This window comes from Danio rerio, chromosome 6, assembly GCF_052040795.2.
Source record: "Danio rerio strain M-AB ecotype USA chromosome 6, GRCz13ab, whole genome shotgun sequence".
NCBI classification, from domain to species: Eukaryota; Metazoa; Chordata; class Actinopteri; order Cypriniformes; family Danionidae; genus Danio; species Danio rerio.
Window position 1 is genome coordinate 32,872,005 of NC_141026.1, and position 27,627 is coordinate 32,899,631.

The 27,627-nt window shown below is 36.4% G+C and overlaps 2 protein-coding genes and 1 long non-coding RNA gene across 6 annotated transcripts in view; 1 reads left to right on the top strand and 2 right to left on the bottom strand.

Annotated features, from left to right (window-relative positions):
* LOC141386303 (uncharacterized) overlaps nucleotides 1-22,254 on the top strand; it is a 37,864-nt gene extending 15,610 nt beyond the window's left edge. For 2 of the 3 annotated variants that reach the window (XR_015493789.1, XR_015493788.1), the window contains 2 exons: nucleotides 21,416-21,579; nucleotides 21,784-22,254. This is a non-coding gene — a long non-coding RNA (uncharacterized LOC141386303). The remainder of the gene's footprint in view (nucleotides 1-21,415; nucleotides 21,580-21,783) is intronic. The other variant, XR_015493790.1, reaches the window with a different exon arrangement.
* lepr (leptin receptor) overlaps nucleotides 1-27,627 on the bottom strand; it is an 847,758-nt gene that overhangs the window by 190,485 nt on the left and 629,646 nt on the right. The window lies entirely within an intron of this gene.
* lurap1 (leucine rich adaptor protein 1) lies at nucleotides 573-27,315 on the bottom strand. Of its 2 annotated transcripts, XR_015492445.1 has the most exons (4): nucleotides 27,025-27,315; nucleotides 26,574-26,786; nucleotides 4,325-5,781; nucleotides 573-4,260 (listed from the first exon to the last, which is right to left on the bottom strand). XR_015492445.1 is itself a non-coding variant. In NM_001105708.1 (3 exon segments), coding segments are annotated over 2 exon segments (861 nt in total). In that variant the 5' UTR covers nucleotides 26,772-26,786; nucleotides 27,025-27,306; the 3' UTR covers nucleotides 4,670-5,118.

Here is a 27,627-nt window from a genome sequence, read left to right on the forward strand (position 1 = left end):
GCAAAGCCTTTTCACTGTAGATCTGAGTTCACTGTAGGTACTCATTTACCTCTGATCTCATCTCACCTTGGGCAACATGTGAATAAGGAACACTGCTGTTTCCATTTATACCTTTCATTTCATCTCTCTCCAACCAATCCATTTGTAATTTTTTTTAGTGCTCGTATGCCATCTCTTTGATCATCCCCAGCAAATCCAATATCTTCACCAATCCCTGCCATCATCCAGCACTGATTCAAGAGTTTATTTTGTCTCCATTTCCCTGCCTCTAAACAAACAGCTGTGACACACGCAACTGTATGTGTGGCTTACGACTCTTCATAGGCGCAATGTTTTTATACTGTAAAAAAAAAGACTTATTATACATTTCATATATATATATATATATATATATATATATATATATATATATATATATATATATATATATATATAAATATATATATATGGTTTCTTTTTAGAAACAGTCAGTATTAACAGAAAGTGGGTGTTTGTGAGAAGAAAAGATCTGAATTAAGTAACATGCTTGTACTTTTTTTTAGCACAAAAAACAATTAAGAAGAATGCACAAATATAGTATGATGTTTTATTACATAACACTGTATGTTAAATTACTGAATACTGATAGTACTTTCAATTGCTCCAAAAAAATAATACACCAATGCAGTTCTTTTGGCATACAAAACATAGGCAATGCAGGATTATAACCAGTGCGGACACTGTCGAAGTTACACCACACACTGTATAGATACTTGATTAACATGTTAGCCAACATTAAATTAAAAGTGCACTTTGGGTGCTTGTGTTTAAATAACAAGGGAAAAGACACAAATGCAAAGATCACAGCACAACCACTGGTCCCCATGCGCTTGTATGAGCATTATTACTCTGATGAATCTGTGCAATGTGGAACAAGCCATATGACATCCTTCATTTCCTGTTTTCGCCAATTGGTACTCCAAAGCAGGATCCTACTTAAAGCTAGCCCACAGTTTACCTGATTAGTCTTAAAATACAGCATTTTTACTGACTTTACATTAGCATTTTGACATACAGAAAGATAGGGTAAACTACAAGCAATTTTCAAATAAACAATCATATACTGTATATTTATGTAAAAAGGACATTCTGATTGTATAATTAATTGTCAAAGGCAACTCAAGGGTGTTGCTGATTCTGGATTCAGGGTCACATTGGAACATATGGGAGCATGCTTGGTAGTCAAGATGGATTTGTTCTTTGACCTTTAGATGCTAACTCTGAGAAACATACTCTGAGGAGATTTAAGACTTTGGTAGTAAAATGGGACATGATTTAAACATTCCCTTCGGTTTAAGAGCAAACGCTACGCTTCATTTTGTCTGGATTGTAATCAGCAGAAAGGTCACAAAAACGGTCACGGCATAAATATCTATGCACTCTTACATTATAATAAAAATACATCTGCTGTGGTTTCAAGCTGTTGTATATATCTAAACAAACTTTGGTCCATGTTAAAGTATTAAGTACATTTGTTCAACTTACTTAAAAAAAAACAATCATGCATCAGAATAATCATCGGTGACATTATAGCTTCCAAAAAAAATAATTAGAAATAACTTATTTTTTTTACATTGACAATATCTCCATGCCAAATCAAGAATTTTAGAATGATTTCTTAAGGATCATGTGACAACTGAAAATGTAGCTTTGTCTTTAAGGTGCTTTCACACTTGGTTCAATTGCCTGGACCGTACCCAAGTTTGATTGTTCCCCCTTGCCACTTTCTTGGTAGGCTTGTGTTCACACTGTCTTTTTTTCCTTCTGAACGCCGGTATGCTTGCGTCATCGAGCTGCTGTTGTGAACGGCTGTTGCTAGGTGACGGACACAAAAGCAAAGCACCAAAATGGAAAGACGTCCGCATATTATGGTCATTCTGCTTTTACATGTGGTTTATTTATAAACTAATTTCGAGAGGATCACGTGCTTATGATAAACACGGCTGGCACCTCATTAGCTCCGTAATCTGCCCTATTGGATGATTACGGAAGCATTATAAATAATCAGACTTTTTCACTCCAGTTATCTTTGTCTTGAAGCTTCCCCCCTTCTCCCCCTACTTCCTCCGCTTTTTTTCCGATAGGGTGACACGGTGGCCCAGTGGCTAGCACTGTTGCCTCACAGCAAGAACATCACTGATCCAACTTCCTATCGGACCGGTTGGCGTTTCTGTGCGGAGTTTCCAAGTTCTCCCTGTGTTCGCGTGGGTTTCCCTTGGGTTCCCCTGTTTCCTCCCACTGTCCAAAAACATAAACCATAGCTAATCGACTAAACCAAATTATCACCCAAGACAACTTTAGTTCACACTTCTCACATGGCGACAAGCAGGGGACCTACCAGAGCTCGAACTCCCCTCTCGCCTCTCTAATGGAAGGAAGCCCTGGGCTCGAGGATATTATGAGCTCAGGGCTCTCCTGGGACAGCAAGCCAATTACGCTTTATTGATTATCAGCTAAGTGTGAACTCTTGAATTAATCTTTTGGTTTTGGACATACAGAAAGCGACTTTCATCGATCTGCCGCAAAAATATAAACGTTCAGAACATTACGCGATATCTGCAGAAGCTGTTTTTGGAGGAGACAAGCAGACATTAGGCCCTTTCACACAGTGATACCAGTAAATATCTGGAAATTTCCGTAACGACTTTATAAGTTAATTCATAAAAGCACTGTTCACACAGGCAAGGACGTTACAGAATGTTTCTGAAAAAGATAAATCACACATGTATTTCAAAATGGCAATAAAGTCTGACATCATTAACCAGAAATTAGATTTAAACGGCTGCACTTGTATTTGTAAACATTTGACTACATTACAAACTCTGTGGATGGATAAGTATTGTGAACAACTTCCATGAAAACATATGGCGGATAACATTCCCGTGTTGAGATGCACATAATATGTGTGTGTGCTGACGCTCACCGGCTGCTTCACATACACACGTCAGAGCAAACAACGGCCTATCATAAGCATTTTATCGATAGTTTTTTACACAGTTGGCATTAAGAAGAAACATAGAAATGTTATCTGACTTACATCTAGCAGCTAAATGTGACTGGAAAAATATTCAAAGGCTTTTATTTTTATAAACTGTGTGGACGTGAATACGTCTGAGTGTTCTGATTGGCTAAAGTTAGACGTCTCAAGTCAGTGCGTTCTAGACGTGAATGCGCTCTTTCTGGCAATTTTCCTTCTGTGTTCACACAGCGTAACATTGCGGCAAATTACTGGTAATGTTACAACTTCTCTTTTTTTGTAAAATAGCCAGAACAAATTTACCGGTGTTTTCAAAAAGGGCCCGTTCACTAGTGGAGGGCAACGCGAGGCTTCATGAAACCCTGAAACAGTCGAAGCAAATGTGTCAAAGCTTCGAAACTTTTCAAAACCCCACTCTACGGGGACATCTAGTGGTCATTTTTTATTTATTGCACTGAAACAACTTCGGCACAGAACAGTTGAGCAAATTATTAGACCCCACTTTGTAGAATTATACCTTCAAGTGGTTTAGTGGAGTGGTTAAGGTTTCCGACTACCAAGTGGGGAAACTGGGTTCAAATCCAAGTCGATACAGCTATTTTGAAATGCTTTAATATCAGTTTGAAATGCTTGTTCTTGTATCGTTTTGTTTCAACATTAGTCTGACATCCAAATAAACACTGTGAATAAATATGTCTTGTTTTGGTCATAAAACAGGGTTGTTGCTAGATCAGACACACTTGTGGCCAGATGTTAACAAGAATTATTAATATTAATCATTAAATTAAACCCAACCATCACAGTACTGAAAAAATATGAATTATTGTTTTACAGTGTAACAAAAAATGATGCTAAATATATGGCGTATCCGCAGCTGTATCCAGTCTAGACTACACAATAAAACAGAAATATGATTAAAATATATAAAACCATGATTTCTGAGTATTTGTACAAATCGGGATTCGAACCCAAAAGTCATTTGATGCACAGTTTTCTGACCCTGTCAGTCAAATGCACATTCGCCAGGTCTCGAAACACGTCTAAACTGATCGGTGCTTTGAATCACTTTAGTCACGTAACCATTTTTTCGAAACACTTTAGTCACGTGACTTGGGTGTTTTAGATCATGCTTTGGTGCAGTGTTTCGAAACACTTGCACTTCGGGATCTCGACACTGTGTCGAAATGCCAGTTTTACGTCAGCCATCGCTACTGTTCACACATACAGAACTTTCCAGAAAATTGCTGGTAATTTTTTGGAAAGGTCTGTATGTGTGAAAGGAGCTATTATCACTGTGCTTGCCCAGGCTCAGTCCCACTTGTCACCAGGGTACAGTATGTAATACACAGACACACACACACACACACACACACACACACACACACACAAATCACAAATGAACGTTATGAAAATGATGGTTTGTTGTACAGTTGGCGGTTCACTTCCGTTATTTGGTACGATTGCATTGAAACCAGAAGTGAACAGGAACAAAGTTTGCTTGAACCGTACCCCAGACTAGCTCTTTCAGGCGGGACTCGAGTATAGTTCAGAAGACACGTTCACACTAGCTAATCGTATCATACTCTGATGCTAAACGAACCCGGGTGCGGGCCAAAAGTGCTAGTGTGAAAGCACCCTAAAAGATATTCAAAGTTTTTTTTTTAATTGGTCTGTACTGCAGTTCTGTATGCCAATGTAAATATACTACAAAAAGTTAATTTGCAAGCACACCAATTTGCAATTACATCATTGTAATTCAAATAAAATGTTTGCACTGAATATGCAATAAAGGATTAATGACTAATTAATAAATAGCTTTGCTAAATCAATTAATGCCAAAAAAATAAAAAACTGAAATGCACACAGGAAACATGCGTCCATACACATCTAACAACCACTAATTCAGGCTTTTTAAACTCTGAATTTCCACGTTTAAGCTTCTTTCCATTTCTTATTCTTTCCTGTTGTTAACGTTTAACCTCTGTTATTTAAAGGAGACCTGAGAATCTGGCCTCACATTAATCAAAGATGAAAGTCGGCAAACAAAACCTCAGTGTTTAAACCCCAATCTCCCAGCTTTGGCTGAGCAATCGTGTATACTATCACAAAAACGTTACATCATCCTGCGACTGAACCCAACGCCAGTGTGCATCGTACTCCAGTTGAACTTTGCCATTCTTTTTACAGCTCTCCAGCTCAACCTTGCCATTTTTGTATGGTTTGACTTTAGGGCTCAGATTCTTCCCAAGCTTCTCAGCGAGACAAGCTCTGGGCGAATCTGAGCTGACCAATTGAGTCGCTGTTTTGTCCAGGGTTCCATTGGTCTTGTTAACTCTCGCTGTCTCAGACGGTGCTTTATTCCAAACCTGAGCTTCTTCTTTAGTGGCATCTGTTTTGACTTGAGGAGGTCTGCTTCCAGATCCAGTGGAACTGCTGACCCCTCCTCCAGTCCCCATAGGAGTGGCACAGAGCATTGACTCAGTCCCACTGGAAGGGCAGTACTCATCCAGTTCATCAGCTAATGTGTCCAGATAGCTGCCGATGGAAATGTTGTCCAGCTTGTCGTGGGGATCTTGCAGACTGCTCCAGCTGCCTCTCCAGGACGTGTCAGGACCCTCCCCTAAGCTGTACTGGCTGCTGGTCAGGCTGCTGCAGCGGCTGGTGAGAGCGCCACGTTCTTCCAGAAGCCATTTCACTGCCTCGATACCCTCATGCAGTGCTAGCAACTGGTTCAAGATTTTGACATCTGCTGCTCGTAGATGAGCCTGGACAGAGAAAAATACACATACACATCAAGATATTTTTTTATTAGTATGCAGAATATGTAGTCTAAAGCCGCCTTTCCACTGCACATGACATTCGTACACGACTGGCGGAAAACGCCCCATTGTGGCAGTCACACAGAGTTTTCAGTTTTGTCATGCACCATGGGAGAGAAGCTGATTCTCGCGGCGTCTGAAATAAAGTAGTGCAAAAAGAGCCTTTATTCTCAGAGCATTCACCATGGTTGAATATATGAATGAATCTTAGAAACTCATAGACCACTTAAAATTTTGGAAGGACTGTAAAGACAACATTAAAAAATTATATTATTATAATATTTTATATATATATATATATATATATATATATATATATATATATATATATATAGTCTAGTTGCAGGAGTTCAAGTATTTCTACGTATCCGCAGCTCAAATCAGATACGAATTTCTGCATACGGAGATGATCTGAACTCTAAGCAGCTCCTGGACTACTGTTCAATGGAAATGAATGACTTCCGGTCTGTCACTTGTCGTGTGCTGTGGAAAGGCGGCTTAAAGAACTTTTTCTACTAATAAGAACTTTTTGTGGAATTAGTATGAACATAAGCTTCATGAAACCATGATTGCAAATTTTTGTTTTAGGGAATAGGCAGAAGAATTTTCTTTCATAGTTCCTACAACTATTGATAATAATAATAATAATACATTTTATTTATAATGTGCTTTTCTAAGACCCAAAGCGCTACAATAACAGAGAAATCAAACATGTAATAAAACACAAGTATAAAATAAAAAAAGTTCTAAAATATAAACACAGAATAATAGGGATGTAACGGTATCAGAATTTCACGGTACGATAATACCTCGGTTTGAATGGCACAGTACCGTATTTATTGGAAAATTTACAGGAAAAACAAAACTAATGAAAAGACTCGAAAAAAGTGCCAAAAGTGTTTATTTACCTTAGTACAGAACATATCAATGACATACAAATTAGCCATCTATCTGTAAGTTTCGAAACAGGAACTTCAATTTTTACATTTTAATAACAAAAAACTATTAAACCATATAAAAAAATAAAGTTTCAATTTAGTATTGTTGAAAACTCATCACATTCAACATTTAATCACTCACTTACATAGAGATGGGTTTTTTTAATGAAAATTATCATATAACTATAATCTGGCAAAAGTTGGGATCGCTGGGCATGTCCCCTGCAACAGAAAAAAAAAAACCCTCTCATTTGGGACTGAGGTTTCTGGGACAGAGAGATATGATTTAGCCAAGGTTGACAGCAGTGGGTAACGTTGTACGTTGTCTTTCCACCACTTGAGAGGACAAGCCATGAGTGAGATAGAGATCTCTTTGCAGTACAAGCCAATGTCTGCATTAATCTAACAAGTGTGCTGTGTTCTGCAGTCCCCATTACTGTTTTTAGTCGTATTCCCCGACTTATATTTCACCACAGTCTGGCAGTGCCTGCATATTGTTTTTTTTTCTTTGTCTGTCACCTTTTCCCCTTTTTCGTATCTTTTTAGAAAGAAACCGTAATGCTTCCACACATCCGATTTAAAATCCACTTTAGGTTCGATCATTTCCAGCTCTTTTTCTTCCCCGCTACTAGCAACACACTCCATTTCCGCATTACTGGATCTGACAACAGACCGCAAAGGATGATAGCCACGCCTAGGCTGATGGTAATTGTAGTTCTTGCTACCTCCCATTCGCTTAATTCGCCTAAGCAAACTTTTCTCAGAAATATAGTTTTATTGAGTCATGTGCCTACGGTATTATTGAAAAAAATTACTATTGCGGTATTTACAATATTGTTACATCCCTACAGAATAAACAAGAATCTAAAAATTCAGTCTTAAAAAGATGAGTTTTTAGCATCCTCTTAAAACTAGCTAGCGTGGAAGCATTTCATACAGAGTAAGGGAGAGCATTCCAAAGCATTGATGCTTTTTGGTGTGTTTGCACTGGAGGAATGGAAAAATTAAAGTCAGTATGAACCGGAGGCTGTTGAGACTTTTAGTTTAGTATGTTGTTGTGCTTTCGACTGAATATTGAAAACTGAATATTGAGTAGGGGGCAGGGCCTTTTGATACATCATTCTCTTGTGTCATACTAACGTTAAGGGGGGCGTGGTTAAAAATATTGTGGCTAAAGCCATCAAACTGACATAAACAGTCAAGGACCGCCACACCAAATGCGGAAGCAAATGGTCAGATTTGACTGAAGATTACCAAAACTTTAACTATTCACCTAACCAATAGCAATGTGCATGAGCAAAATAAACATTGTCAATTTTGATTTCACACAGACTTTAAGTTATAGGACTGCCTTTTGGGGAAACTATATTAGCTCCTCTGTGGTCTGGCCTGGGGTGTGTTTCCGTCGTTAGCCAACTAAGGTTTAAAGTTTCATTGTTACAAACATAGTTAGTTAATTTGCCGTTTTCCAAATCCGTCGTTCCAACGAACATTTGCAAATTGCGCGGCAAACTTGTTTGCGACTACACCTCTCGACCTGTAGTTAGAGGCATATTTCATGGATGTGTTCTATTCCCAGTTTGCCCCCCATATGCCCAAATTATTTAAACTTTTCAACATTTAAACTTGGAATGATTTTTTTAAAAAGCATTAAATTCATCTTTCTACAGTGTACTTTGCTTTCAAAGCATTTTTACAGTTCAGTTTTAGCGATTGTCATATTAACAGTTGTGCTCCCTTAGCAGTGCACTTTGACAACATTTATGCTATTTTGAATGCAGCAATGGATCATGACGAAAGCTAAAGGTGAGTTATTATTAAAAAACGGAACTTATGCTACGTCTCCCAAGCTTGTGAAAACAAAAATATAGCATATTTTGATTTATAGTAGGTTATTTATTAAGAAATGTATCTGTACTGTAGATGACATGGCTATGTTGGTTAGAAGATTTCTGAACATTTACCCCCATTACCCTAATGATTTATGTGATTCATAAATGAGATCAGAGTGTTAGCTAAGTGGTTTTATGTTTAAAAATACAATATGTAATATTCTCATTAATATTTGTAATGAAAATATTGGTACTATATGAGCCGTTTACATATATTTCAATTAATAAGGAAAGGGAGTGCATCTTTTTACAAAAACTGATATTGGTTTTTTTTAAACGCGTGTGCGTGTAAAACAATATAATTTGCACAAAAAAGTATGGGGATTTTCTTTAAAGAAGTTGTTACTACAATACATCCTGTTTAGAGTATCATTATGGACGTTTTACGTTATAACTAATGTGGTTCAAATGATGGATCTGCAACAACGCAACTATGGTTTTTGCAAAACACTCGTCACCACTGCATTTTTCTTTTCCCAAACAAAGCATAGTTCAGCCACAAGCTATGTCGTTGCAAGTTCTGAGTTCCAATAACTAACTAGTGGAAAAGTCACTCATGGTCCTTAAGCACATTTAACATTCACTTGCATAAAAATGTCCTAAGATTATAAAAAAATAAACATTCCTTGTGGAAACCAAATATGTTGCTTCTGTTCCATTGTTATACATAAGCTATAAACTACACACTGAAAATGGTATCATCCCATTTGCATATATTAAAATCCTGCATGTCCAAAGAAAAGCAGTTGCAATCTCCCTAATTTAAATACTTGGAAATTCAAATGATGTGAATGGGATTTGGTCTGGTCTTTATGCCAAGCTATTGAAAGGCTCTAAAAGACTTGTGCATGTGCGAGTAGTATGGCATGCCTTTATTGTGCTTTTTTAGGTTATTTTGGAAGTTGGACAGCTACATTAAATGCTCTAAATGTGTTTTGATTAGTTCTGATAGTTGTAGTAAGTCTGGAGTTCACAAGCATGATTAAGTCCTGTGCTGACGGCAGAGCCAGAGGTCCATTACTGTAAATGCTATTGAGATTTATAGATCTTCCTGACAACATCCATTCCTCTAGTGAAGCACTCTTCTCTTCCTAATTCCCACAGCAAACTGGGCTAAGCAGTTTTCATATGCCATGTCTCAAGAAAAGAACAAATGAATGAACGTTTTAGAACAAAAAAAATATTAAACTATAACACTTTAATCTGAAGTAAAAATGTCATTTAAACTAGAAAAGTAAAGTTTGTCTTGAGAAGATCTAGCCTTAAAGCTTGAAGTAGTTTTAAAGCGTAAATAACTGAAGTCGTTTTTAAGAAGTTTGAAACAGTTATGACTATATACAGTATGTTAGCAGGTTTCTAGTATGGATTGACATGCTTCTTGCAAGGCTGTTGATAGGGGATTTTGAGTGGTTGCTAGTATGTTCTGAGTGGTTGCTTAGGTGTTGCTAGGCAATTGTTTGGGTGTTCTGAATTGTTTCTAGGCAGTTGCTAGGGTATGACTGGTTGTTAAGGTTGTTAGGTTGCTAGGTGGTTGCTAAGGTGCTCTGAGTGGTTGCTAGGGTGTTCTGAACAGTTGCTAAGGCATTGCTAGGGTGTTTTATGTGGTTGCTAGATAGTTGCTAGGGTGTTCCGAGTGGTTGCTAAGGCATTGCTAGGTGGTTGCTAAAGTGTTGCTATCCGGTTGCAAGGGTGTTCTGGGTAGTTGCTAAGGTGTTCTGAGCTGTTTAGGCGGTTGCTAAGGCGTTGCTAGGTGGTTGCTAAGGCATTGCTTGGTGGTTTCTAAGGTGTTGCTAGGCAGTTGCTAAGGTGCAGCTAGGTGGTTGCTAAGGTGTTGCTAGGTGGTTACTAGGGTGTTCTGATTGGTTGCTAGGCAGTTTCTAAGGCATTGCTAGGTGGCTGCTAATGTGTTGCTAGGTGGTTGCTAAGGTGTTGCTAAGATGTTCTAGGTTGCTGTAAGGTGTTGTTAGGCTTTTGCTAGAGTGTTCTGAGTGGTTCCTAAAGCGTTGCTAGGTGGTTGCTAAGGTGTCCCAGGTCATTGCTAAGGTGTTATAGAAGTTTAAGTAGTATAACAATATGTTGGCTTTCTCAAGCCACCATAATTATTACAATTTTGATACATACACAAAAACACAGGTGGTTGCTAGGGTGTTCTGAGTGGTTGCTAATGTGTTGCAAGGTGGTTGCTAAGGTGTTGCTAGGCAGTTGCTAAGGAGTTCTGAGTAGTTGTTAGGCAGATGCTAACATAAATAAGCATGGTTCTAGTATGAATTAGCATGTTGCTTGCATGTTTATAGAATAAACTCGCATGCTATTATGAATTTAGTTTGTTAGTATGTTTGGTATGGATTAACATGATGCTAGTATGATTAGTATGAATTAGCATGTTGCTAGTATGATTAGGGTGATGCAGTGGCGCAGTAGGTGGTGCTGTTGCCTCACAGCAAGAAGGCCGCTGGTTCGAACCTCGGCTCAGTTGGTGTTTCTGTGTGGAGTTTGCATGTTCTCCCTTGCGTGGGTTTCCTCCGGGTGCTCCGATTTTCCTCACAGTCCAAAGACACGCGGTACAGGTGAATTTGCAAAGACATTCAGTACAGGTGAATTGGGTAGGCTTAATTTTCCATAGAGTGTGTGTGTGTGTGTGTGTGTGTGTGTGTGTGTGTGTGTGTGTGTGTGTGTGTGTGTGTGTGTATGCTTCCCAGAGATGGGTTGTGGCTGCAAGGGCATCCGCTGCGTAAAAACATGCTGGGTAAGTTGGCGGTTCATTCCGCTGTGGCGACCCCAGATTACTAAAGGGACTAAGCCGACAAGAAAATTAATGAATGAATAGTATGATTAGTATGAATTAGCATGTTGCTAGTATGGATTAGTATATTGTTAGTATGTCCAATGTAAAGTAAATGGCAGTTTTTCATAATGAAAGTCTATAGGGCAGTTGCCAAGGTACCGTAGTGGTTGCTAGGGTGCGGCTAGCAAGTTGAAAGGTCATCAAGGGTTGGTAGATTGGTTGTCTGAGTTAAATGAGCACAACTTTAGTGCTGAATGACAATCTGACACAAAGTTATGAGGTCACAAAGTTTGGTCCAATGTTAAGTCAATAAAACCTTTCTGAATTTTTCGGGACAGTTTTCAGAATACTGTAAGTCATATAAGTTGGAAAATATATAGCAACTTAATTCAGTATAGTTTGGAGGTTTGGAGTTAGTTTGATGGTTGTAGTATAAACGGTCTAGGAGGAGATGCATTCTTAAAATAGTCTACGAAGAAGTTTAAGTAGTATAACAATATGTTGGCTTTCTCAGGCCACCATAATTATTACAATTTTGATACATACACAAAAACATTGGATTTAGTATTATTTTCACTCACAAGCGGCTGTTAAATATTACAAATAATTACAAAGACATAAAAAGCAATAATGAATTAAACTTTTAAAGGTTATTAAATTTAATAGATTAATTAAAAAATTTAATAAATTAAATTTTTTGAGGTTGACAGACCGAAATAGTATTTTCTAAAAAGTGGTCCAATATTATTTGTTTAATATGTATGATATAATATGATAAAATACATGTAAATCATACATAATTGACAATACATTTACATCACTAAGTTCCTGTGGCACAAATCAATAGCGATGAAAAAACAATGCTATTGATCCTTCAGCTGGTCATGTGGCTTAAATCAATACATTAGATTCTTTCTCCATCATTAGATCCTACTTTTGGAATCTATTCTCACTTTATTTCTGTATATTTGTAAAAAAGTGAGGGATGTTCTCGAACATTCCTTTTAAAGGACGTTAAGAAGCTTCATTTGGCAGCAGTGAAGCATTTTTGTCAGGAAGTTCTGCATTTACCACAAGTAATATGATACACAAAGTCCTGAACTCTTCTAACTGACTGAATGGCTCTCCAGCCCATAAAACAGCGATCATCAAATAGTCATAGCTTCCTCTGAAAGCCACAGCACTTGCTCCCACAATCCCTGATGGATAATACCCTGTCTGAAACCCATCAGCGCTTCTTAAAGACACAGTTTACCTAAAAAAGTAAACATTCTGCCATTTATTTAGTCGTTTTTGTGACTTGCTTTCTTCTGTAAATCAAAAAGATGGTCTTGGTCACTGTTCACTTTTAAAGTTAGAGTTAAATTGAATTATAACTACTACTTTTAAAACTACTATTTGTTTGATACAAACATTAGGGGTGAGTAAATGATTAAATAGCTTTAATTTTCCATTCAATAACATTTCTGATGCACAGTTCTGATGCCCACTAGCTTGAGAACAGGATGCTATTATTAGTTAAAGTGCAATGTGTCTGTCATGAATCAATGCACAGCATTCTCCTATACTCCTATACATTCAAGCTGCTGTGTAATTTAAAGTCCATAGTGCACTGCTGACGTCAACCACACTAATTACAGTACAAAAACCCCCAAAAGAGAGCGTGTGACACAAAAAGAACAAATGGATGGGAAATACAGCCGCATTTAGAAGGCAAAGATAAACAAGCTTTTTTAAGAGTAAAAAGGGTGAGATGTAAATATGTAAAGGACGAGCGAGATTGAAAGAACAGACTGTAAGAACTGGCGTGGGCTGTGTTGGGTTGGGTTAATGTCAGCACAGCATCTCAGTCTGAGTTGCCGAGACTAATGAATGTACTCGTAAATATTCTCCCTGTCTCAGCACTGATGTGGTGAGCTCTGATCTGGCTGGGCCCAACACTGTCTGCATATTTATAGATACATCAGGAGCCGGCTGAATTAGATATACAGTACACTACTATTCAGAAGATTTGGGAGGGCAATATCATTTACATCTCTTAGCTGCATAATAAGAGTTGGCATGCGGTATGCCTCAAACACCATTGTTTCCTAGTTCTTATGTACTGTAAATCTCAATGAAAACAGAAAAATCTAAACACAGACTCTAAGGATTCACACTGGACTAAAAATATGCATGCCACAGGCTGTGTGTGATTGGCCACAAGGTTTTCAAGTGAGATAACAACAATGATACATTATTTCTTTCACTACTTTATGAATATTTTATATACAATGATTTCCTTATTTTTAAGTTTATTTAAGCTTTTTTTAAGCATACTATGAATTTGAGACTCTTATTTAAATTTAAGTTTTGTTAAGTAAAAGTGTTCACAGCTAATGAAATAAGGGATATAGAGATTATTCATTTTATACATTCAATATATTGTGATGATGAACATGCAAAATATTGAATAAATTAGTAGTTTAACTAAAGTTAGTGTATTGACAACTGCAAAAATTGTATGCATTTTATTAAATAGAGTTAATAACTAAAAAAACTCAGTAGCGTTTTTTATTTAATTTAAAATATAACTATAATATGACTATTCTTACTGTTGATTTGAATGCTTTTGAATGCTGATTACTAATGAAACTTTATTGTAAAGCGTTCCCTGTACTTCATCATCATCATCTTTTTGCAATTTAATTTGCAGTTTAAAACGTTTGTTTACTTTGGTACAATAAAGCAATACTTAAAGTATTTTTTTAAGTGTTATAAACGTTAAAGTAACGTTTTTTTGCAGCTCAGGGGGTAATATTGTAATTATGCTGTATATTGTGACAAAAGCTTTAGCAAGAAATCGCAACAAGAAAGTCTGATACTGGCAGAAGCCTAACACATTTATTCAGCAACAGCCCAAAGGTGTGTTGACAAATAAAGTGTGTATATTGTGAAATTTGCCACATAAGTTTACAATTATGCAAAATATACATGTAAACTGCTGAGTATTTCAGTTTAATTCATGTTAATCCATTGTATCATATCACTCTGACACACTATTATTATATATTTTGATATTAATTCCTGTGTTACAGCTTCAAACTTAAAACTCTAAAGGGGTTGCACACCAGATGCATCTTGGCGACGTGCCGCGTTGTGCTACAAAGCACCATCAATTTTAGAATTCTAAACATAGGTTTCTATCAGGGTACGCACACCAGTGCCGCAAGTTGGTGACTGTGACGCCCAGCCACGACTCAGGACACTGTCCATATTTCTGGCACGCCACAGAATGCCATATCAATAGTTTCATTTAAAATGTAACATTCGAATGTGCTCGTCAGGGTGTGAGATTCTTTCAACTGTCATGTTCGCGCCATTGCTGAGCGGCGCATCCGGTGTGCAACCCGTTTAAGGGCCCCATCATACACCCGGCACAATAAGGTGCAAGATGTTGTGTGATATGTTGCTATTTTCAAACCAGGGTAACCTTAATTTTTACATTTTGCACTCTGTTGTTTAAATAACAAATCCATTTGTGCCACTTTGTGGACTCATGTGTGTGCCGGTCTATTAAGAAGGTGTGTTAAGGCGCATCGTTGGTGCGTTGCTATTTTGAGGAACTGAAATAGACCATACCATTGACCAAATAAAAGCTGGTCTAAAGTCCAGCGCAGATCACGTTAGTTATGCGCCTATGCAGGTTCAAATGCTTAATTCACACAGGATGTACAGCAATACACAAACATCTTTCATGTTTCATTATGTCCGGGAGTTTTTTTTTTTTTTCAGTTCATTTGTGACAATTAGCATTTTTATTATAATATTATTATTATCAGTATTATTTATTATATGCATATTTATGTTAATTTTAATAAAAACAAGTTTATATTTGTCCATCTGTCGGGTTATGCATCACCATATGGGGCATAAGAATAGGATGTGTGTTTGGATATAACTCAGTTTTTTGATCACAATTCGTTATTATCATTCACTTACTTGTTTGCTGGAAATTAGAACTGATTTTAGAAATAGTTTTGAAACAAATCTTTGTGCTTAACAAATTAAATTAAACATGTAGGCTAATGGATGTCTTCAGTGGAGTGTGTACAACACTGTTTCCATGTCCATCTATAAATATCCAAGTAAAAGACTAAAATAAAGAGTAAAAGTAAAGTGGCCAAATGAAGGAGGCTCATTCGTTATCCTCGTGCTGCAGATGGTTTAACTATTTTCTGGCTAGTGAAGCATTCATTTTTTCCACTTACAAAGTCCACCATGTAAATAGCAAATGCGCCATGGCATGACGCAAGCGACTCTTAAAGGGAAAAGCAGATGAGTCTCTGATTGGTTTAAGGCACGTTATGCTCAAAACACACCTATAATTCATTAAGTGAATAAGCACAACCCTGTTAGACCATGCGCCACAGCGCAAACTGTATTTTTCTGTCCTTAAAATAAATGCAAAAGTGGATTCGGACATGCCATTAATGCTTTTGCGTCATGCACTTTAGACTTTGTGCCTAGATGGTTAAAATAGAGCCCTACATCTACCTTTTGTTAAGTTTAATGGTAATCTAATTCATCCACAACACAACTCAGGGGCAAACCAGGTTACTTTGGTGGCATAAAGATAGCTCACTCCCTCCTTCTAGCTAAAATAAACTTCCCTATCACATATATATCCATGACCATTGCAAATATTTATTTTATTTTTGAGCTTACCTATAAGCCACATACTTTCTACTATAGAGAACAATTTAGCATTTTGAATCAACCCACATGGAATTATCTGTGTTTTATAATTTCTGTTAGTTTAAATAACATTCTGGTTAAGGAATAGTTAAAAGTAGAAATTCCCTTGCATATAAAATAGTACTGGAGCTTTTAATCTATGAAAAAGACATTAAAGCACCATAAAAAAGTGTCATACAAGTAGTCCAAAATCATCAACAGACTAAATAATAGCTCTTTATGAGAAAAAGGTCACTATTGTATGCCATTATTCATTGACAATTCTTTATTCAAGCAAGCTGTAAGCCATCATGATAAAAGCAGTGTGTTGGACTCAAGAACTGGATCAGTCCGATTTGTAATCAAATAAATTAAACCGATTTTGTGAACTGAATAACCTAATTCATTAAAAACATCTGCAATTGTATTCTTTTTAAAGTATAATCTTCATTTATTGTAACACAACACAAGAGCAATTGCTACTATTATTCATAATGCACGCTTGGTTTTCCACAAATCAACAAAGCCATAAAAGTTTTTAAAAAGTCAGAGAAAAAGATGAGCAAAGATTGAATTGTGCGATTTCTGGGTGACTATTTCTTTATATGTAGACCTTATAAAATATTAAATAAAAAAAAAACATTGCAACTGTAACATCATGCAATAGAGTCAGCAGCAATCATCTTCCACACAGAGCCACACAGTGACCCACAGACTCTCCTTAGGGAGAACATTCCACAGCGTCTGAGGCTCACGCTGGAGATTCTCACAGCCAGAAGAATTCCAGCTTCCCACTCCTTAAAACCATAGCTCATACATCTTGTGTTCTAATCCCTGGAATTCTGGAGAGATCATTTTCCCTGCTGTGGTGTCCTGCTCTGTTAAGTATCACACCACACCACGTCATTCTGTGTGTGTGTAAGTGTGTGTGTGTGAGTGTTAAAAGAAATATACTGATTGGATTGTATCAAGCACAGAAATGTTACGAAATTGTGCTGCAGTCTAAAACACATCAAGAAATAACTGAGTGACTTAAAAAAACCTTTAAAAATGAGGAGACTTTCAAGCATGCGTTCAGGTATGTGAAGAACGTTGACGTTGCCATTTTTGGTCAGGCCTTTGTGAAACACAACAATAAGTAAAGCTGATGCATAAAATTTTTAGCTGCTGCATTAAAATTTTAATACTTCACCCAAAAACTACTGAATCTGTTTAAGCATGCGGTCACACAGGTTTCTGTGTATTCAAGCTTTGTGCATTAGGCAGTCCTATTATTCCCTTTTCATAAGATGCCAAATAAGTCTCAAGTGTCACTTACAAATACCTCATGGATCATTTAATAATTATACTATGTTGTAAATGCTCCAAAAGCACAATGTTTTTGTATATCTCTTTAAATGCTAATGAGCTACAGCTTGCCACCCACTTTCCAGAAAACGGGTTTGGTTTTACAGCTTGTGCCTCATTTTACAGGTCTGTTTTAAACCCTATGAAATGGCATTAATATGAGATGGATAGTTTTGACCGTATTTGGAAGGGTCATGAATATTAATGAACTCTGCTCTTACACTCCCGCAGCTCATGTCAGTCCCTGACATTCACGCACACAGTGATGTACTCTGACATACACGTGTGCAAAATAGTCATACTTAAATAAGTAAATTCATTGTTAAATGACAATCAACTGGAGTGGTAGAGAAGTGGTTTATTTTTGCTAGGAGTAAGTGAGCTATGTGTATGCTACCAGAGTCACCTAGTTTGCTGCTGAGTTTGCTGTCATTGAAATCTAGACTAATTTATATTTATACTCGACAAAAGGGGCCAACAGAGATGTATTTAGAGCTGTATTTTGTTGATTTAACATACTGTTTAACATAACTAAAACACAGGCAGGAAATAAAATCAACCTCTGTGTAACCAAATGAGTTTTATTAATTGCCATGCTTCACTTCAGAAAAATGACAGTACGAGCTGAGTGATACGACAAAATGAAAACACTAATTCAGTAGTTTACATGTGTGTGTTGCCTCATTACAAACATCGGCAGCAAATTTCACAAAATACATGTTAAAATTACAAGAAATAAAAAAGTAAACCTTTAAAATTTTAAACTTTAAAACATTTACATTAACCATTGACATTATTTTTAATCTGTATATCCAGCTTTTTATGTTCCTGACACTGTCAGGTCCTTCATGGCTATTTAACAGAAAGCTCATTTACTCTTCTTTAAATCTTGTCCCATTTTCAAAAGAAGAGTCCCACGTACATAGTAAGTATAATTTTAGCTTAGATAAACTTAGAAATATGGGAAAATATTGTTATAATCTAATAAAATAATAATATTTTTATAATAAAAAAAAATCTCACAGGGAAAGGTTATGGCCAATCAAATACTTTCATATTAACGATCACATTTGGACAGTTAGTGTTTGTAATTGCATTTGCATCCATATCTTAGTTTCGTGAAACAATGTCAATAGTAACAAAATACTAAGTCAACTTTGAATTCCAATTCTAATATAATATAGCATATGAAATATAATACAGTACACAGATGGATTATGATTTTTGTGCTTGTTTATCATTTTTGGAGCTTTATAACCAGGGCCAGAAATTAAATTTAGACGGCAATACAAATGCCCCAGATGGTGTTATTTTTATTTAATTATATTCTATTCCAGTAATGGGTTTTGCAGACCTAAATTGAGATTTCTGTCTGATTTCTGTTCCAAAGGCAAACAAGGCTAAATGAAACTACTAAATGCTTTTGTGTGATAAAAACTGATGTCAGAAACTAAATATAAAGCTGACTAAATGAAGTCAGCTGTGTAAACAATATGAATGAGGAAAACAGTCCCAACTCTTTAAAAACCACAAATCTGCCATAACGGTTGACAGTGGAGAGCTGTATAATTTAAAAGTGTGACCGGCTGATTATTTGAGTTTTAGCATTATTTTAAATCCTCTTTTTGGTTAAAATAATGTTGTTTTATAAATCATATTTTGTTACAATTAACAAATGTTACAAAGTAACAATTAAAAGCTATAATTGTTGATTTAAAATTTTACTTTGTTTATTGTTTCAAAGGTATTCCAGGTAAATATACAGTAAATGTGTTTCATCATAAAAGGTAAAATATAACTCCTGCAAATCATTTTATGGAGACAATACATACATTTTCAGTGCAAACACATTACCATTTGGGGATTGATAAGACTCTTAAAGGCTGCGTGTATTTACTCAAAAACTGCATATATAACAGTAATATTGTGAAATATTATTACTTAAACATTTCCATATTGACGCGGTTTAAAATGCAATTTATTCCTGTGATGCAAACCATTGCTCCACTTTTTAGGTTTATTTGAATTTTCATAAATTCATGTTAAGTGATAATTTGATGTTAAAATCACATATAACATCATAGGCGGAGTTTGTGGCAGTTTTGCTAGCTAAGGATACATTTTTAGAATTTTTTTTCATTATATTTTAATATTTTAGTGTGGCTAAGTAAATGCTGAATATTCATGTACTCATTTTCTTTTTGGCTTATTAATCTGGGGTTGCCTCAGCAGAATGAACCGGCAACTTATCCAGCATATGTTTTATGCAGCGGATGCCTTTCCAGCTTACCCATTCACACACATACACTGTGGACATTTTAGCTTGCTTAATTCACCCTGTTAGGGTAGCACATGTCTTTGGACTTGTGGGGGACACCAAAACAACTGGAGGAAACCCACGTGAAAACAGGGAGGACATGCAAACTCCACACAGAAATGCCAACTGGCCTAGCTGAGGCTTGAACCAATGACCTTCTTGCAGTGAGGCAACAGCGATACCCATTACGCCACCGCAACACTCCTAAAAACTGAATAGTTTTTGATTAATGTTCTTAACAAGGTCTAATTTGCAAAAATAAACATATATATCGCTTCATTTGGACACATTACTCAATCTGTTCCCGCTTAAAGCCTGGTTTATATTTCTGCGTCAAGTGATTGGTGTGACCCACTGTGTATGCAATGCGCAAAGCCATGCATTTATACTTCTGCGTGCTGTGTGTGTTGCTTTGCAATAACACTTCAGAAATGCTAGCTGGCAGTAGGTGTTTATGTCCCTCTGTGTCGAGTTTCTTTGCTGGTGTTTTGTTTTTTCTGAACGCTACCTCAATGTACAAGTGGCTCAAACTTGCTCATTTTGAGGCTGGAATAGGCGTACGTGCAATAACTTTAATTATAAGGTAAACACAAAACAACAGTCTCCATCCAGAGCTCCTTCACAGGACTCCACATTTGTAAACACTCTCTGCATCTGGCTTGCACGCCTCCCCCCATCCGTCCACACTTGTCAGCGGTACCAAGGCGACCGATCACAAAGCTTGCGATATGAGTCGTTGCAACGTCTAAATACATTTTTTGAGAGGTGTGCGTCAGCGTCGCCGACGGCCACAGCGAGGGCTATGTAACCATGTGTAAGCTGCGCCGTAGCATATGAATGCGCTTGATGCAGAAGTATAAATCAGCCTAAAGTCTGCAAAGATAAATAAAAAAAATTTAAAATTATTTAATAAACCTACAACTAAAAGAGTGGAGGTCTCTAACTTTAACCCCCTCAATATTTATCTATATTAATACAAAAAGTAGATTCTTCTACATTAGGTAAGGTAAGCATTATTTTCTAGTCATTGTTAACTGTAACTGTAAACACTTTATTTCAAAACTGTATTTCAAGTGCAAATGTATTAAAATATAGAAAAAGTTATATGAAAATAGAAAATATGTGGTGTGTAAAAAATATTTCACGGTGTTCTGGTAGGTGTCCTGCCAGGCAAAAATATGACAAACTAAATATTTTGTATTATTTTTAGTGTTGTTTTAGTGAATGAATTAAAAATATTAATATTTTGTAACATTTACTTTAAGTCATTTTGATCAATGTATCACATTGATTATAAGCAATATGCCTTAATTTCTAAAAAATATTATTGACCCCAAACATTTGAATACTAATTTATTTTGAATATGTGCAAACTGTTTATAGTCTTTCTGCGCTAATTAAACAGCATCAATCTTTTGCTTCTCCTGACACTCAGCAACATTGACAGGACTGAAGGTGTCTCTTATATTCCAATACATCACTGCACTCTTTCATCTAGCAGGACACGTGCACTTTATCTCTGTGCATTCCTTCCTAACCTCTCCGTCCTCCCACTCTTTCTTTCTCTCTCCCCTCGCTCTATCAGACTGGAAGAGACATCTCCCCTTCCTCCATCTGTCAGCACACCATCCCCTGTGTTTCCCATCTGTGAGTCAGGCAGAGAGAAAGAGAGACACATTTACCGGGGGCCAAGATGCTAAAAGTCAATGAGGACATCCCTCTCTCGCTCTTTCCCCAAACACATGACAGGTGTGACATAAATATGAAGCATTTTTATTTTAAAATGACTTCCAAAGTCATTTTGTAATGTGTGAGAGTAAATGAATAGTGTGTATGCTTGTTTATGTTATATTAAGAGACTTTTGATGTTGAATTTTATTGGCGGTCCCAAAAATGTAATGTAATCGTAAGCTTGGCAAACAGTTTTGGATATTTTGATGTTTCCCCATTCAGACAGAATACCCGACCATACTGCCCGAGGAGCATTTCAAAGATGTCCGCCAAGTGAAATGATTTGCCTTAAAGAGACTTTGGCTGATTCTCAATATGCGTTCTTCAGCGGTCTTGCGTCCTCGTGTTCTTGTGTAACGTCATTATCAGCTGCCAAAGTTAAGTTCCAATACTCAAGACCGCAAGAACAGAGGACGCGTGAAACTTCCCGGATGTGTTTTTGATATGGAGGACGCACCGATGCAGACTTGAGCACCGATCTCGCTCTAGAAGTCCCTGAGGTTATTGCGACGAGGTGGGAAGTGCAGCATTTTTTTTTGATTTATTATAAAAGTTCAGAGATATCACTTATTTACCTCAGGAGTTTCTGAGAATCTGTTTTATTTGTATTGTGCAACGCATATTTCTAATATTTTTTAAGCATAGTATGTATTTTGAAAAGAGGAAAAACAATAAATCGTTATGTAAACGCTGTAATGTTTAAATAATTTTTCCATTTAAAACTCGTGAAGGTCACGTGACCATCAGGAAGAACGCAGCATCTCATTCCTCACAGGACGCGTTCTCTGTTATCGTGGTCTTCTGAGTTTGTTCTTTCGAGGACACCAGGCAAGACTGGTCTCCAGAAGAACGCAAGTCCATTCTCTGCGTTCTTGGTATTGAGAAACCGCATTTGTTACTTCGCTTCAAACAGAGGAAGTCACACACAGGAGTCCAGGATATACATCAGTGCTTGTACATGCATGCCCTATACTGCCACTGAGGAGACGAAACTGTTAAATAAAGCCATTATTTTTGTGTTATGTGAGCACAAAAGTATCAGCTTTACAAGTAAGTAATCCCTGCGTTAGCGTGGGTTTTGTCCAGGTGCTCCGGTTTCCTCTACAGTGCAAAGACATGCGGTACAGGTAAATTGGGTAGGCTAAATAGCTCGTAGTGTATGAGTGTGTATTGATGTTTCCCATGGATGGGATGCAGCTGGAAGGGCATCCGCTGCGCAAAACGTGCTGGATAAGTTGGCGGTTCATTCCGCTGTGGAAACACCTAGATTAATAAAGGGTCTAAGCCGAAAAGAAAATGAATGAATGAATGAATGAATGAATGAATGAAGATATTCATACATTGCTGTGTTATACCAAAACTAAATTGTTGTAACATCCAGAAACATTTCATTCTCCTGCATTCCCATTGACTAACAATGGTTTGTTTACCCAATAGTATTGTGCACTAAGCCCTCCTGTGAATATGTTGTAAGGTGTGATGAAATAAGAGGGAAGAGCAACTGGTCACAAGAGATGCATTTTTGAGTGCTTGTAAATACCAGGTGGTAATATGTGTCTTGACTGACCACTTGTAATCGGATCACTGAAAATGAATGTCAAAACCAGAAAAGGGGGCCTAAAATGGCACCAAGAGGAAAGTAAAACAACAAATCAGTTGTCTTACACTCAATCTACTCTGTTATGTTTTGAAATAATCTGGAAGCTATCATTTACCATAACATGTGTTTTACTACCGGGAATTTTATCTGTAGGCTACTCAGTTGCAGAGTGTATTTAAAATTATTGCTTACTTTTCAACCTAAAGTACTACAGTATATAACGTCACCATAGAATTATAAGGTTCTATCTGACATTTTTGTCAAAATTGAGTTACTGACATATTCTTATTAAATGACAACTTATTGACATTATGTGACGTTTTTTATATATTGTTTACATTTTAAGACTTTTTATACAAAAAACAAAAACAAATGTTACACACATACTGTTTGCCATATAGAATTTAAAGCTCAATATCTCAAAATCATTCAGAACGCAAATAGAACCTTATAATTACAAGGTGACAATCATATAACATAGCTAAAACTAGACTATTAATGGAATTAAGCAGTAGTCTAGCAGTAGTTCTTAAACTGTGGTATGCAGGCTTCCTTTTAGTGATACACGAATGAATCTCTGAATAATTAAAGTAAAAAAAATGAACACACCTTTAACCCTTTGACGCGTACGATAACACCAATCAGTAAATTGATTTTAATAGGCTAAACCTTTTAATTTACTTCAAATTTTCTAATGTTTCTTATGTGTTCAATCCTTTGAAGCTAACTTCCTCTTCATATTTGTAATGGTTGTTGGGGCCTATCCCAAATTTTTATCCCAATGTTGACAGGTATGTTTCAATCACTCGCTTTTCTGACAAATTTCCCATTAAAGTATGTAAATCCAATTCATTTAAAAAAAAATACAAGTTAATGTTTAGATTTCACAGATATATGTTGCATGTATATATTTATATTTAAATATATATTTTTTTATATTTATTTGTATATTTAAAAAATTTATAATTTATCAAAATGTTTATACATTAATATGATGACAAAGCCTAAATTTATGAGGTCCAAGGAACATTTCCAGGTTTTTGATGAATAAGCTGCTATATGATAATACTTTTATATTTAAGTACAGCAGCTTTCTTTTTACTTTTTAAGAACAGAGCCATTTTTATTACCTTTTAAAAGCACATTTTAATTTAAACGTTGATGTTTTATTTAATTTTAACTGTAAGCACAGTGCAGTGTTAACGTTCAAACTATTTACAATGTTTAAGGTGGCTGACAATAATAAATATTATTAATAAGAAGAATTAATCTGCCACATTTTTTGAACTGGAGAGAGCTGTAGCTGCTTATTTAGGCCTAATGCTACTGTACTTTATAGACAATTTTTTTTTTTTTCTGAAGTGGAACTTGGTGAAAAAAGTTTGATAACCACTACACTATAGTGTTCAAGAATGTTGGGTCTGAAATGTTTGAATGTTTTCGAAAGTCTCTGTTGACTGAAGGCTACATTCATTTAATCAAAACTTACTGTGCAATTACACTAGTGTATTAGACCCGTAGGCCTTGTGTAATTTTTTTTCTAGATGTTTTACACAAAGAGTACCATTACAAGTTTTGTTATGTAATAAATACATGATCCATAATTAGAGAAATCTGTCAAGACACTGCTTTTAGCACCCTTCACTTGTTTTTATCTGAACCACAGAGGCTTGTCTACACAGATCCTGGCTCATAAATTGCTGACATGTTGAGATGTCTTAATCACAAAGGTATCCGCAACAATCATCATGATGCCAAATTAATAACGCTGCCTTCCAAAAATCAGAAACGCAACTGGCTGTAGCATAATTCATGACAGCTTTGGGGCCTTTAACCAAGTCTCCCACTCAGTAAAGAGCACCATAGCAACAACATCAGGGTCCATTTGCTTAATGGCTCTGCATTCCACAGGGAAACAAGCTCATTTCCCTAACTACAACAATTCTTTATACAAGCCAGGGCGTATCTGCCCCAAGAGCTTGAAGTTACAGTACACTAAAAAATGCTTCATCCCAAATTTGGATAAAATATGGACAACCCCAACAGTTACTTCAAAATTGGATTACAAATGTACTGTAATTGAAAATTTTAGTTGGTTGGGTTTGTCTATATTTTACCCAAATTTGGGTTGAAGTAATCCAGCATTTTTCAAAGTGTATGAAGCATGAAGACTGAAAACAGCAGCAAATCAACACAAACCCCTCCTTCACTTCAGAATCATCACAGAAATGCGGTTGCAAGCTATTCATCCCTTCATTAAAAACATTATTGCCTTTTATGAGTTTTAGGATCATGTTTCTATACGCTATTTACTGTTTGGCAATGCTGCAAGAAATTCTTTTGCTTCTGGTTGATTTGGTTTGTGGAATGTGGGTTGGGACCCTTCAAAATCAGAAAACATCAACAACATGCTGCAGGCAGCCTCTTGCATGGGAGCTGTGTTATGAAAAGATTCATATTCATTCGTAGTGAGTATATAAAAGCTTTACGCTGGAAGTTTCAGGGAAGCTTTGTGCTTTATAAAGATGAGAAAACAAACTCGCCAAGTAGCACTCCTTCTTCTATATTGTCATCTATACACATCGATAAAACTAGCACATATTATCAAGATGTTTTTTTTGACTCTTTAGGGCTTTTCACCATTTGGTTAACCTCAGGTTAATGTTATTCTAAACATTCTTTTGACCTCAGGAAACAACATTTCACATGGTCAGTGTAAGCACTGTTTTTATAAAGGGTTATGAAACCATGTTGTGGAGCATTTGAAGAGAAGAACTAATGAATGGTGTTGGAAAACCTTTTCAGGAGAAAGAACAGTATACGCTGTAAAGAAATTCAGGGTTCCACACAATTCATTCATGTTGTCCCAACACAAATTGATTAAGTTAACTTAACACTCTTAACAAATTTATGTGGATTGAACATAAAACAATTAAGTTATCATTAATTGTGTTGTTTCAGTTCACTTTAAATAAATAGTTTCAACAAGTTTAAATATATCTATATTTTTATGTATGTAAAATACAAATAAAAGAGCCTTTACATTATGAACAGTAATGAGACTCATGATGCATTAATCCAATCAATAACACTGATACCACAAAGTTAACCCCAGGTTTAGGAATGTAGGCCTACAGTGTTAAAACTAAAACTTAGAACATAAATTTGCCACCAAAGATTAATTGTTAACCCTGGGTAAATTTTGAGACTGAAGCAAGATAACTTAGGTTTGCCTAGAGTTTAGGGTTAACTAAAAAGCCCTTTAGTTGTCACAGCTTTCTTTCATTTAATGCAATTAATCTGCACATAGATGTCTAAATGTGAATTTATTGAAATTGTGTTTAAAATTATGAAATTTAATTTATGCTCGAATAATCGTTTTTAATGTGCAATGCATAGATTTGACTCTTACCATCTCCATTTTAAGTTTTCGTATCTTCCCATCGAGACCTTTCTTCTCAGTCTCATTATTGTCAGTCTGATGATGAGAGACCATCTTGTGCTCTTCTCTCATCCACTTCAGGAGCCCTTCTGGGGTCTTTCTACCCACTTTCAACTCCAGATCTTTCAAATCAGGAACTGACTCACAGGTATTATTACTCTCCTCCATGATTAGAAAACGGGTCTACATAAAAGAAAAGAAGAAAATGAGTAAAAAGAAGGAAAAGTTTAATTATTGAAAGTTTTATTTTGCGCCCCGCTGATATTTGCTTTATTATGCCTCAAAAGTCTTATGTAACATTGTGGTTATTTGTAAACACATGACAGTCATTCTGCGTTACAGCTAAAATCCGCATATGATCGGAAAAACACACCACATGCGCTAAACGAGCTGCATATCATCATACAATACATTAACATACCTGATTAATATTCTGAACATTCAGACTGTTTTCTCTCCCGAACGCAGTCTGAATGATCTCCTTCTTCGGTGGGAAACACGGACCACCTGAGCATGATGCGCGTCTCTCGGAAGATCGTCGTTAAAACGCTTCAGATCTACGTGCTCTTCACTCTCCTCTGTGCGGATGATGCCATCGCTGTGTTGAGGTGAAGTGTGGATGTTGTGCACGGATATAAAGTCAGGGTTGGATCGGAGCTCAAGCTGAACGGCTGTACTGACGTGAAGCTTAAATCATACGGCTGAACTGACTGAATTCCACCTGCATGACAGCGACCAGAGCGCAGAAGTTGAATACCGTAAATAACCGAGTAAACGCGAGCGTAGAGATTACTGCCCTCTTCCAGAACAACATACAGTTGAAGTAAGAATTATTAGCCCCCCAGAATTATTCGCCCCGCTGTTTTCCCCCCAATTTCTCTTTAACTGATAAAAGATTACAATTTTACAATAATAATACTATACTGTATTTAATAATACTTACTGTAATAATACAATAATAGTTTTATTAACTCATCTCTAATAACTGACTTATTTTATCTTTGCTATGATGACAGTAAATAGT